This window comes from Ranitomeya imitator, chromosome 6 (genome assembly GCF_032444005.1).
Source record: "Ranitomeya imitator isolate aRanImi1 chromosome 6, aRanImi1.pri, whole genome shotgun sequence".
Lineage (NCBI taxonomy): Eukaryota > Metazoa > Chordata > Amphibia > Anura > Dendrobatidae > Ranitomeya > Ranitomeya imitator.
Window position 1 is genome coordinate 192,932,820 of NC_091287.1, and position 13,951 is coordinate 192,946,770.

At 46.2% G+C, this 13,951-nt stretch overlaps 2 protein-coding genes across 5 annotated transcripts in view; one reads left to right on the forward strand and one right to left on the reverse strand.

Annotated features, from left to right (window-relative positions):
- RECK (reversion inducing cysteine rich protein with kazal motifs) overlaps window positions 1–13,951 on the forward strand; it is a 764,658-nt gene that overhangs the window by 678 nt on the left and 750,029 nt on the right. The window lies entirely within an intron of this gene.
- Window positions 10,626–11,969, reverse strand: LOC138642314 (uncharacterized). The gene is made up of 2 exons (XM_069730405.1): window positions 11,847–11,969; window positions 10,626–11,766 (listed from the first exon to the last, which is right to left on the reverse strand). Exons 1-2 carry the CDS (start codon window positions 11,858–11,860, stop codon window positions 10,797–10,799), a joined length of 984 nt encoding a protein of 327 aa, XP_069586506.1. The 5' UTR covers window positions 11,861–11,969; the 3' UTR covers window positions 10,626–10,796.

The window sequence follows — 13,951 nt, forward strand, 5'->3', positions numbered from 1 at the left end:
CTGCGTTCTGTGTTTCCATTAGACGGACTACGTTACACCGCGGCATAACGCGGTGTAACGTAGTCCGTTAACGCCACCATTGAAAGCAATGTCAGATGCATCGCGGGCGTGCGCTAGCGATGTGCAGTCATTGAGTGACGGACCCTGAGACGCGGGCTGCAGCGTTTCCGGGTCCGTCACCACTAGCGCAGATAGAGCTAGCAGATGCTCTATCTGCGCTAGCACGGTGTATGGGAGAAAAACTCGCACACCACACGGACCATCAGTGTGACTTGCGAGAAATACGCTTTGATGTTCTTTAGAAAAGCCGGCAACAGGGCCGGCTCCTGGTTTTTGAGAGCCCCGGGCGAAAGAATCTCAGTGGCACCCCCGTTAACACATACCATGATTCATGATGCACAGAAACAGCAGAGAAATATAGGTATAGTACAATGCCAGATTTCACTTCTTACATGAGTGATAGCTATTGTAAATTCTACAATACCATACAGCAGAGGGGCTCTATATATAAGTCAATTTTTGTGACCTACTCCCTCTTCCTCAGTTACCAGTAGGCATTTTATCGTTAGTTGAACTTGCTGCAAAGTTAAAACGGCATACATTGAATATGACAATTTTTTTTATGGAAAACTATTTAAAGCAAACATTAGAAAGTATTAACGTAGATGATGAGCGACTATACTCGTTGCTCAGGTTTTCCCGAGCACACTTGGGTAGTCTTCGAGTATTTGTGACTGCTTGGAGATTTCGCTTTCCTTGCCCCAGCTGCATGATTTGCGGCTACAAGACAGCTTGATTACATGTGGGGATTCCCTAGCAACCAGGCAACCCTCACATGTACTCAGGCTGGCTAACAGCCATAAATCATGCAGCGGCGTAGACAAAAACTAAATCTCCAAGCAGTCACAAATACTCGCAGACCACCCGAGCATGCTAAGGAAAACCCGAGCAACGAGTATACTTGCTCATCACTAGTAGCATATAGCACAGCCACGTAGTATATAGCACAGCCCATGAAGTATATAGCACAGCCACATAGCATACAGTATAACACAGCCCATGTAGCATATAGCACAGCCATGTAGTATATAGCACAGCCTCGTAGCATATAACACAGCCCACGTACTATATAGCACAGCTCACGTAGTATGTAGCACAGCCACATAGCATATAACACAGCCCACATACTATATAGCACAGCCCACGTAATACTCACAGCCACGTAGTATATAGCACAGCCACGTAGTATATAGCACAGCCACGTATTATATAGCACAGCCACATAGTATATAGCACAGCCACATAGTATATAGCACAGCCACATAGTATATAACACAGCCCACGTAGTATGTAGCACAGCCAAGTAGCATATAACACAGCCCACGTAGTATATACAGTAACAGCCCACGTAGCATATTGCACAGCCATGTAGTATATAGCACAGCCATGTAACACAGCCCACGTAGCATATAGCGCAGCCATGTAGTATGTAGTATAGCACAGCCCGCATCTCCCCCCACCGAGAAAGGCCCCACAGTCCAGTACTCACTGTTATAATAAAAAAACAACACACTCCTCACCTCCTCGCGCCCGTGCTGCTCCCTGCTCCTGTCTCAGCGGCTGCACTGCCTGGCACACAGTGAGTGTGCGATGATGTCATCTCGCACCCGCAGTGTCAGAGGCAGAGCGGGGAATGATGGGAGAGGGAGCGTCAGCTGACGTTCTCTCCTCCATCATTGCTTTGACCTGTACCGGCAGACGCCGATGTAGTTCAATGGGGCGGCAGCAGAGGAGAGCAATGCTGGCAGGCGGGCCCCCCTGCCTCACAGGGACTCCATAGCGGCTGCATGATGTGTCGCTAGCTGAGGGCCGCTGGGGGAGCGGGGGCCCTAGGCAGCTGCCTGCCCCTAACGCCAGCTCTGCCTGCAGGGGCCCCCCAGAGCCTCAGTGTACCGTACCATGAATGGGCCCCTCCTGTCTCACCAGGGCCCCGGCACTTGCCCTGGTGCGCCGGGTGCTGACGCCGGCCCTGGCCGGCAATTCAGTACGGTGTGCAGTAAAATCACACTGACAGGTTAGAATAGGATAGCTAAAATAAATGTCTACACATAGTATAGGTATATATATATATATATATATATATATATATATATATATATATACAGTATATATATATATTTGATCGTCATTGACACACACATATATATATATTTTTATTTCATACAGCGCTAGATAGCAAAAAAGCCGGTAATTCAATTGCCGGCTTTTGCTAAATCATAACCGAACCTGACAGGATATGAGACTTGGTTTACATACAGTAGACCATTGCATATCCGTTATATTTTTATATGTCCCTCACTAATAATGTTAGTAGTGTGTGGGCAGTGGGAAGAGAGAGGCTAAGTGCCGGAAAAGGCGCATCTTACATATGCGGTGGCTGGGGGCAGATGTTTTTAGCCGGGGGGGGGGGGGAAAGGCAATAACCATGGTCCCTTTCTAGGCTATTAACCCCTTTACCCCCAAGGGTGGTTTGCACGTCAATGACCAGGCCAATTTTTACAATTCTGACCACTGTCCCTTTATGAGGTTATAACTCAGAAACGCTTCAACGGATCCTGGTGATTCTGACATTGTTTTCTCGTGACATATTGTACTTCATGATAGTGGTAAAATTTCTTTGATAGTACCTGCGTTTATTTGTGAAAAAAACGGAAATTTGGCGAAAATTTTGAAAATTTCGCAATTTTCAAACTTTGAATTTTTATGCAATTAAATCACAGAGATATGTCACACAAAATACTTAATAAGTAACATTTCCCACATGTCTCCTTTACATCAGCATAATTTTGGAACCAATTTTTTTTTTTGTTAGGGAGTTATAAGGGTTAAAAGTTGGCCAGCAATTTCTCATTTTTACAACACCATTTTTTTTTAGGGACCACGTCTCATTTGAAGTCATTTTGAGGGGTCTATATGATAGAAAATGCCCAAGTGTGACACCATTCTAAAAACTGCACCCCTCAAGGTGCTCAAAACCACATTCAAGAAGTTTATTAACCCTTCAGGTGTTTAATAGGAATTTTTGGAATGTTTAAATAAAAATGAACATTTAACTTTTTTACACAAAAAATTTACTTCAGCTCCAATTTGTTTTATTTTACCAAGGGTAACAGGAGAAATTGGACCCAAAAAGTTGTTGTCCAATTTGTCCTGAGTACGCTGATACCCCATATGTGGCAGTAAACCACTGTTTGGGCGCATGGGAGAGCTCGGAAGGGAAGGAGCGCTATTTGACTTTTCAATGCAAAATTGACAGGAATTGAGATGGGACGCCATGTTGCGTTTGGAGAGCCACTGATGTGCCTAAACATTGAAACCCCCCACAAGTGACACCATTTTGGAAAGTAGACCCCCTAAGGAACTTATCTGGATGTGTGGTGAGCACTTTGACCCACCAAGTGCTTCACAGAAGTTTATAATGCAGAACCGTAAAAATAAAAAATCATATTTTTTCACAAAAATTATATTTTTGCCCCCAATTTTTTATTTTTCCAAGGGTAAGAGAAGAAATTGGACCTCAAAAGTTGTTGTCCAATTTGTCCCGAGTACGCTGATACCCCATATGTGGCAGTAAACCACTGTTTGGGCGCATGGGAGAGCTCGGAAGGGAAGGAGCGCCGTTTGACTTTTCAATGCAAAATTGACAGGAAATGAGATGGGACGCCATGTTGCGTTTGGAGAGCCACTGATGTGCCTAAACATTGAAACCCCCCACAAGTAACACCATTTTGGAAAGTAGACCCCCTAAGGAACTTATCTGGATGTGTGGTGAGCACTTTGACCCACCAAGGGCTTCACAGAAGTTTATAATGCAGAGCCATAAAAATAAAACAAAATTTTTTTCCCACAAAAATTATTTTTTAGCCCCCAGTTTTGTATTTTCCCTAGGGTAACAGGAGAAATTGGACCCCAAAAGTTGTTGTCCAATTTGTCCTGAGTACGCTGATACCCCATATGTGGGGGGGAACCACCGTTTGGGCGCATGGGAGGGTTCGGAAGGGAAGGAGCGCCATTTGGAATGCAGACTTAGATGGAATGGTCTGCAGGCGTCACATTGCGTTTGCAGAGCCCCTAATGTACCTAAACAGTAGAAACCCCCCACAAGTGACACCATTTTGGAAAGTAGACCCCCTAAGGAACTCATCTTGATGTGTTGAGAGCTTTGAACCCCCAAATATTTCACTACAGTTTATAACGCAGAGCCATGCAAATAAAAAATATTTTTTTTTCCACAAAAATTATATTTTAGCCCCCAGTTTTGTATTTTTCCAAGGTTAGCAGGAGAAATTGGACCCTAAATGTTGTTGTCCAATTTGTCCTGAGTACGCTGATACCCAATATGTGGGTGGGAACCACCGTTTGGGCGCATGGGAGGGCTCGGAAGGGAAGGAGCATCATTTGGAATGCAGACTTAGATGGATTGGTCTGCAGGCGTCACATTGCGTTTGCAGAGCCCCTAATGTACCTAAACAGTAGAAACCCCCCACAAGTGACCCCATATTGGAAACTAGACCCCTCAATGAACTTATCTAGATGTGTTGTGAGAACTTTGAACCCCCAAGTGTTTCACTACAGTTTATAACGCAGAGCCGTGAAAATAAAAAATCTTTTTGTTTTCCCACAAAAATTATTTTTTAGCCCCCAGTTTTGTATTTTCCCAAGGGTAACAGGAGAAATTGGTCCACAAAAGTTGTTGTCCAATTTGTCCTGAGTACGCTGATACCCAATATGTTGGGGTAAACCCCTGTTTGGGCACACAGGAGAGCTCGGAAGGGAAGGAGCACTGTTTTACTTTTTCAACGCAGAATTGGCTGGAATTGAGATCGGACGCCATGTCGTGTTTGGAGAGCCCCTGATGTGCCGAAACAGTGGAAACCCCCCAATTATAACTGAAACCCTAATCCAAACACACCCCTAACCCTAATTCCAACGGTAACCCTAACCACACCTCTAACCCTGACACACCCCTAACCCTAATCCCAACCCTATTCCCAACTGTAAATGTAATCTAAACCCTAACCCTAACTTTAGCCCCAACCCTAACTGTAGCCCCAACCCTAACTGTAGCCCTAACCCTAGCCCTAACCCTAACCCTAGCCCTAACCCTAGCCCTAACCCTAGCCCTAACCCTAACCCTAGCCCTAACCCTAGCCCTAACCCTAGCCCTAGCCCTAACCCTAGCCCTAACCCTAGCCCTAGCCCTAACCCTAACCCTAACCCTAGCCCTAACCCTAGCCCTAACCCTAGCCCTAGCCCTAACCCTAGCCCTAACCCTAGCCCTAATGGGAAAATGGAAATAAATACATTTTTTTTTATTTTTCCCTAACTAAGGGGGTGATGAAGGGGGGTTTGATTTACTTTTATAGCGAGTTTTTTAGCGGATTTTTATGATTGGCAGCCGTCACACACTGAAAGACCCTTTTTATTGCAAAAAATATTTTTTGCAATACCACATTTTGAGAGCTATAATTTTTCCATATTTTGGTCCACAGAGTCATGTGAGGTCTTGTTTTTTGTGGGACGAGTTGACGTTTTTATTGAAAACATTTTTGGGCACGTGACATTTTTTGATCGCTTTTTATTCCGATTTTTGTGAGGAAGAATGACCAAAAGCCAGCTATTCATGAATTTCTATTGGGGGAGGCGTTTATACCGTTCCGCGTTTGGTAAAATTGATAAATCAGTTTTATTCTTCGGGTCAGTACGATTACAGCGATACCTCATTTATATCATTTTTTTATGGTTTGGCGCTTTTATACGATAAAAACTATTTTACAGAAAAAATAATTATTTTTGCATCGCTTTATTCTCAGGACTATAACTTTTTTATTTTTTCGCTGATGATGCTGTGTGGCGGCTCGTTTTTTGCGGGACAAGATGATGTTTTCAGCGGTACCATGGTTATTTATATCTGTCCTTTTGATCGCGTGTTATTCCACTTTTTGTTCGGCGGTATGATAATAAAGCGTTGTTTTTTGCCTGGTTTTTTTTTTTTTTTTCTTACGGTGTTTACTGAAGGGGTTAACTAGTGGGACAGTTTTATAGGTCGGGTCGTTACGGACGCGGCGATACTAAATATGTGTACTTTTATTGTTTTTTTTTTTTTATTTAGATGAAGAAATGTATTTATGGGAATAATATTTTTTTTTTTTTTTCATTATTTTGGAATATTTTTTTTTATTTTTTTTACACATTTGGAAAATTTTTTTTTAACTTTTTTACTTTGTCCCAGGGGGGGACATCACAGATCAGTGATCTGACAGTTTGCACAGCACTCTGTCAGATCACTGATCTGACATGCAGCGCTGCAGGCTTCACAGTGCCTGCTCTGAGCAGGCTCTGTGAAGCCACCTCCCTCCCTGCAGGACCCGGATCCGCGGCCATCTTGGATCCGGGGCTGGAGGGAGCAGGGAGGGAGGTGAGACCCTCGCAGCAACGCGATCACATCGCGTTGCTCCGGGGGTCTCAGGGAAGCCCGCAGGGAGCCCCCTCCCTGCGCGGTGCTTCCCTGCACCGCCGGCACATCGCGATCATGTTTGATCGCGGTGTGCCAGGGGTTAATGTGCCGGGGGCGGTCCGTGACCGCTCCTGGCACATAGTGCCGGATGTCAGCTGCGATAAGCAGCTGACACCCGGCCGCGATCGGCCGCGCTCCCCCCGTGAGCGCGGCCGATCGGCTATGACGTACTATCCCGTCCAGGGTCAGATAAGCCCAGGGCACCTCGACGGGATAGTACGTCTAAGGTCACAGAGGGGTTAATATCTGCCCTCAGTCACTGGCTTTCCCTCTCTAGTGGAGAAAATTGACCGGGAGCCCACGCCAGATTTTTCTGTGAATTAACCCTTTAACACCTAGAGCTCCCAAATTTTACACACAAACACTACTAACATTATTAGTGAGGGATATATAAAAATATAACGGATATGCATATGCAATGGTTTTCTGTATGTAAACCATGTCTCATATCCTGTCGGGTTCGGGAATTATTTAGCAAAAGCCAACAATTGAATTACCGGCTTTTTTGCAATCTAGTGCTGTCTGAAACATAAAATTATATATATATATATATATATATATATATATAATATAATATAACGCTGGGAGCGTCACTCTGTCCGAAGCCTTTACAGACTGCGCAAGTGCCGGCGCAGTCTGGACCCCACAGAGTGACGCTCCCAGGAGATCGCGGTATGCGTAAACACTGAACGCACACTGTGATCTCCAAAGGAGAGGCAGGGACCGCCAGGAGGGCAAGTATATTCACCTGTCCCCCGTTCCAGAGCTGCGTGCGGCTCCGTCTCCGTGTCCCGGTCCTCTGCCTGTGACGTTCACAGTTCAGAGGGCGCGATGACGCGCTTAATGCGCGCCGCCCTCTGACTGAACAGTCACAGCCAGAGGACCCGGAAGAAGCGGCACGCAGCGCTGGAACGAGACAGACAGGTGAGTATAGCAAGTGTCGGGGGCCTGAGCTAGCGGCGACTCCGGCACCTGACCCCCACAGCGCGCCAATGTCCCCGCCCGCTCAGGCCCCCCAGCACTCTGCGCCCAGCGACGATAGGTGAGTATGGTATTTTTTTTTTTATATATCGCAGCAGCATACGGGCATATATTATGGAGCATCTTATGGGGGCCATCAACCATAATGGAGCAGTGTATGGGGGCATATAATATGGAGCATCTTATGGGGGCCATCAACCATAATGGAGCAGTGTACGGGGGCATATAATATGGAGCATCTTATGGGGGCCATCAACCATAATGGAGCAGTGTACGGGGGCATATACTATGGAGCATCTTATGGGGGCCATCAACCATAATGGAGCAGTGTACGGGGGCATATACCATGGAGCATCTTATGGGGGCCATCAACCATAATGGAGCAGTGTACGGGGGCATATACTATTTAGCATCTTATGGGGCCATCAACCATAATGGAGCAGTGTACGGGGCATATACTATGGAGCATCTTATGGGGGACATCAACATTTATGGAGCAGTGTACGGGGGCATATACTATGGAGCATCTTATGGGGGCCATAAACCTTTATGGAGCAGTGTATGGGGCATATGGATGGGAGCAGCAAATTACAGAACGGTGGCGCAGGATGGGAGCAGCACATGACAGAACGGGGGCGCAGGATGGGAGCAGCACATGATAGAACGGGGGTGCAGGATGGGAGCAGCACATGACAGAATAGGGCAGCACATGACAGAACGGGGGTGCAGGATGGCAGCAGCACATGACAGAACGGGGGCGCAGAATGGCAGCAGCACATGACAGAACGGGGGTGCAGGATGGGAGCAGCACATGGCAGAACGGGGGTGCAGGATGGCAGCAGCACATGACAGAACGGGGGCGCAGGATGGAAGCAGCACATGACAGAACGGGGGCGCAGGATGGGAGCAGCACATGACAGATCGGGGGTGCAGGATGAAAGCAGCACATGACAGAACGGGGGCGCAGGATGGGAGCAGCACATGACAGAATGGAGACACAGGATGGGTGCAGCACATGTCAGAATGGAGGCGCAGGATGGGTGTAGCACATGTCAGAATGGAGGCGCAGGATGGGTGCAGCACATGTCAGAATGGAGGCGCAGGATGGGTGCAGCACATGTCAGAATGGGGCGCAGGATGGGAGCAGCGCATGTCAGAATGGGGGCGCAGGATGGGAGCAGCACATGACAGGATGGGGGCGCAGGATGGGAGCAGCACATGACAGGATGGGGGCGCAGGATGGAGCAGCTCATGACAGGATGGGGACGCAGGATGGAGCAGCACATGACAGAATGGGGGTGCAGGATGGGAGCAGCACATGTCAGAATGGGGGCGCAGGATGGGAGAAGCGCATGTCAGAATGGGGGCGCAGGATGGGAGCAGCACATGACAGGATGGGGGCGCAGGATGGGAGCAGCACATGACAGGACGGGGGCGCAGGATGGAGCAGCTCATGACAGGATGGGGACGCAGGATGGAGCAGCACATGACAGGATGGGGACGCAGGATGGAGCAGCACATGACAGGATGGGGACGCAGGATGGGAGCAGCACATGACAGGATGGGGACGCAGGATGGGAGCAGCACATGACAGGATGGGGACGCAGGATGGAGCAGCACATAACAGGATGGGGACGCAGGATGGAGCAGCACATGACAGGATTGGGATGCAGGATGGAGCAGCACATACCAGGATGGAGACCATATACCAATATAAATGCTCACCACCCGGGCGTAGAACGGGTTCAATAGCTAGTATATATATATATATATCCAGCAAAAAAAGAAGAAAGCAGATGCACTCACCAGATGCAGTTTACAAAACGTCCTTTATTTCAGTGCCAGCCGGCACATAATTCACGGCACGGGGGAGAGGGAAGTGGACAGGGAGAGTGCGACAGGTAAGACGTCTTACCTGTCGCACTCTCCCTGTCCACTTCCCTCTCCCCCGTGCCGTGAATTATGTGCCGGCTGGCACTGAAATAAAGGACGTTTTGTAAACTGCATCTGGTGAGTGCATCTGCTTTCTTCTATTTTTGCTGGATTGTCATGGACTATTTTTCTGCAGATTGCACCTCCTGGTTCATTTCTTAGGCCGGCGGCACACACAACGTCTAAAAAATCGGTCTGTTTTATACGGACGAGAATCGCACAAATGTTTCCTAAACAGTGATCCGTCTGTAATCCGATTGTAATGCGAGGATGCGATTTCCTCGCATGTGAGCGTCCGTTCGAAATCCGTTTGACATCCGTCTGGCGATATTTTGTCGGCGTCTTGCAAAATGGACAAATAACGGTTTTTAGGCCTGTAATAAATTAAAAACAGCAGCCAGACACCTATTTATTGTGAGGCTACCAACTTTACCCAACATTTGTTGCTTGTTTTGTGTTAGTTGTGCTTTGTGACAAACATGACAGATAGACTGGCATTGAACCACCACTGAGCGTGTGCTTTTCAATTGTGTTTTCTTCAGATGTTTTTGAGAGGCATACCCTGTGATTGTGGATCCGCGAAGGAGGAGCAAGAATGTTGGTCCATCCACTTTTGAGGCAAAGGCTAACTAAAAGGACATTTCCCCCATCTAGAATCATGTCTGCGTAGCCATCCTGACAATTATTTGCCATATTCTTGGATGGGCCTTGTTTTTTTTTATTTTTTGGTGATATTGGGCACCCTGAGGTCACGTTTCCGGACACCAGAATGCACAAACCTATTTCTTGAGAGGTGCGGCTTATCATTACGTTATTGTATGTCTAAACAATGATATGTTGCTGTTCCTAGAATCAGCATAGTTACTTCCCTGCCCTAGGACCCACCCTCCCCATCGTCCCCTTGATGACTTAAAGTACGTGATGAGTTAACAACTTATTTAGTGTCACCTCAGGGTGCTACTCCCTGTCAAGAGGATGCATTATCTATGTAGTGTTGTTAGATTTTCCTAGCATAAACTCTCTTCATTTCCCGATTTTGGGTATGTTCTTTTGTTCTATTCTATTTGTTCTATTGTTTTCCTGTTATATTTAGCTAACAAATTACGTAACATGTCCTAACATTAACAAGGAGTCATTGTGCTTAAACATGGAACTTTTTATTTTTTGTTTTGTATGAAAATTAGAAAACCATATTTCAAACATATGGTATAATGTTATCCTCACATATCAATGTCCAAATATAAAACCAAACATAACATTTTTGAATAAAAAAATAGAAGGCACTCGCTGTGTCACAAAATCAAAACTACAAATGATGGTAGGTCGGGGGTGGAGAAGGCGGTGGTCCAGATTGGGTTGCTTGCCTAGGTTGCTGGCCAACATCAGTGTCAGCATGTGTGGTGGCAGACAGACCTGGATTCTGTTGGAACCTTCCAGGATCCAGTTGTGGGTTATGGTATTGTAAATTTTGTAAATGTTGAGGGTTGTCCTGAGTGTAGGGCTGACCAAACTGACTATATCCCCCAATATGGCCATGTCGCCCATACCCATGTTGTGGCCAGCCAACAACATTGGGTATGTTCAAGTGGCCATATTGGGCATGTGCACTATGGCCCATATATTGGCCTTGATGAGGCACATTTGTGAGTGGTGCTAGCTGTGGCGGAGGTGTAGGCATCCGTGCTTGAGTAGGAGGAGGAGCTTGTGGAGGATGAGAGGCTGATTCACCTTGCACTTGATGGCTTACATGTGACTCTATTGGATTATCATTTGTAAGCTGCCACCTTTCTAAAAAAGCAAAAACAGGCCTGGGATTATTGGGTGGGGTACTGGCATCTAGGACTATTTGTATAGCCCCTCTTGTACGCAACCGGAACTCACGGGGAATAGCCCTGAGATACTGTGCCAGACTGCGTCCATATGCCTCCTCCCCATCATCACGAGTCACTGATGACAAGTAATCCAAAACACCTCTGTCCACCTGAGTCCTTGTGACAGACCCTGCTCCTTCTCTTCTTCGCCGGGCTCGCCGTGGGATGCCAGAAGCCTGGGGAGAGGCAGCCAGAGGCATCGTGGGGCTGCTACTGATGGCCTGTTCATCGGGATGTGCAGCCTGGCTTTCTGATTCCGGTGGTGGTAGTGGTGGTGGTGGTGCTGATTGGGTGCTTCTGGAAAGTGATGAGGAAGGACCAGCCTGTTCATCATCATCACCCACTGGATCAATTTGCACCTCTGATTCGGTACCCGTCTCCCTCTCTGTCAGGTTTGACTCAGTGCTATATTTAGAAATTAAATCATATAAATAAAATAAATTCAATAACCAAAATAAAACAAAAACATAATAAAATTCACTTACGGTCTCAGATCCATCACCGGAGCTAGGAAATTCAGCCTGTCAAAGTAGAGGTATTTCCTCTTGGTAGTTCCATCCGCACCACTCCGGCTCCGCAGCTGTCTCTCCCTCCTATATGAATCCCTACAGCTACGCCAACGCCTTGTCACATAATTCACCGAAATGTAACACAAAACACAAGTTTTGAAAACACAAATATGGTATGTTCAGACCATAAAAAAATTGACTTGGAAAACAAGAACAAGCAATTAATTAATTGATTAAACCACCAAAAAAAAAAGGGTGGAAAAGGACCTTCATCAGAACATACTTGAAAAGGAAAGTAACTACAATGATGATTTTTTGATTCACCTATATACTGGCTAAGATAGGGGCAAAACATCAACAAGAAATGGTAAAATTTTTGAATGAAAAATGTGGTGATTAATGCATAGCCAAGTAATGGGGACAACATACATTGCGGCCCAAAATTTAAAGGGTAAACATTCACACATAACAATGTGCCGTAATACTTAGAAAAAGCTGGTTATCTGACAAGGAGGACACTTTTGCTAAATTCCCCCCCCCCCCTCAAACTACAAAAATGCACATTTTACTGTGTTGACAAAACCCCCCAAAAAATACATTAGTGTACTTACTAATTCTCTCCTGGTCCTCCCGAGATCTGTCTGCATAATCTGGGAACATTTGGCAACATATTCTTCTCCACGCTGCCTCTTTGCATGCCCGGTCGGCATAGTGGGCATCTCTCTGGTCCCATAGTTCTGGTCTCTCTTGGACCAGAACTATGAGCATCTCGACGTTAATTAGCGTCGACATGCTTGTAGGAATCCGTGGAGGCGTTGTTCCTGGTTTTTTTTAACTCTCCCAGTGTAATTAGCATGCCAAAGCTTCCTGGCAATGCCTGATGCAATTTCCTGTCACCTGGCGAAGTCTGGCGATTTAATCGCAAGTCACACTTGTGGTCCATTTGTAATCCGATTTTTCATCGCATCCATAGACTTGCATTGGCGAGTCCGATCCGATAATCGGTGACAATCGCAGCATGCTGCGATTGTCTCGGACCGAGGAAAACGGGCGTCAAAAAGTCGGCTGCTGGGAGCGGCCCCATATGTTAACATTGGTCCGAGTGCAATGCGATGTTTTATCGCATTGCACTCGGCCGTTTTAAACGCCAGTGTGACGCCGGCCTTAGACTGCTACACACATCGTTGGAGTACCACCGGTTTTCTCTAGTTTTTAGGGCTGTGCCGCTCTCTTTTTCTCTTTTTGGTCTCCATATATATATATATATATGTATATACCCCTATACTATGTGTAGACAATTATTTTATCTAATCTATTCTAACCTGTCAGTGTGATTTTACTGTACACCGCACTGAATTACCGGCTTTTCTATAGAACACCGCTGCGTATTTCTCGCAAGTCACACTGATGGTCCGTGTGTAATCCATATTTTTCTCGCCCCCCATAGACTTGCATTGACTTATTTTTTGAGGAATACGCTGACAAACGCAGCATGCTGCGATTTTCTCAGCCCGTAAAATACGGCTGAGAAATATACGGCTGATGGAAGCTGCCCAATAGAGAAACATTGGTCCGAGTCTAATGCGTTGTTTTTGCACCTCTCATACGTCCGTATTCCTCTCTAGTGTGACCCCGGCCTAAGGGGTTGTATACAATTACATTCTATGTATAGGGTAGCAGCTTTATGAAGTAACCAACAATACACATCCTCTACTGATCCATACTATCATCATTTCACTTTAGCATAAATTAATAGTAGAATAATGAAAAAAATGTTTTTTTCTGCACATACCGTAACATTTTTCTCTGTTCATCCTGTACTGATACAATCCTTCTTTGGAGAGCGGAGATGGTTACAGCTGCTTCCCATAAACTCTGTTCAGGCTGGGTCTGCCTCTGCAGACTGCCTTTACATTGTATGCAATAGTCTGCACACAAAGGAGTCCATGCTGTCATTTACGTGCACTGGCACACTGACGATAATGGATCCGATAATGGATCCGTGTGAGCATCCTATGCAATCCTGCTACAGGGACCGATGTTATCCTAATCTAAATGAGCCCAAAAGAAGGAGAGGGAAG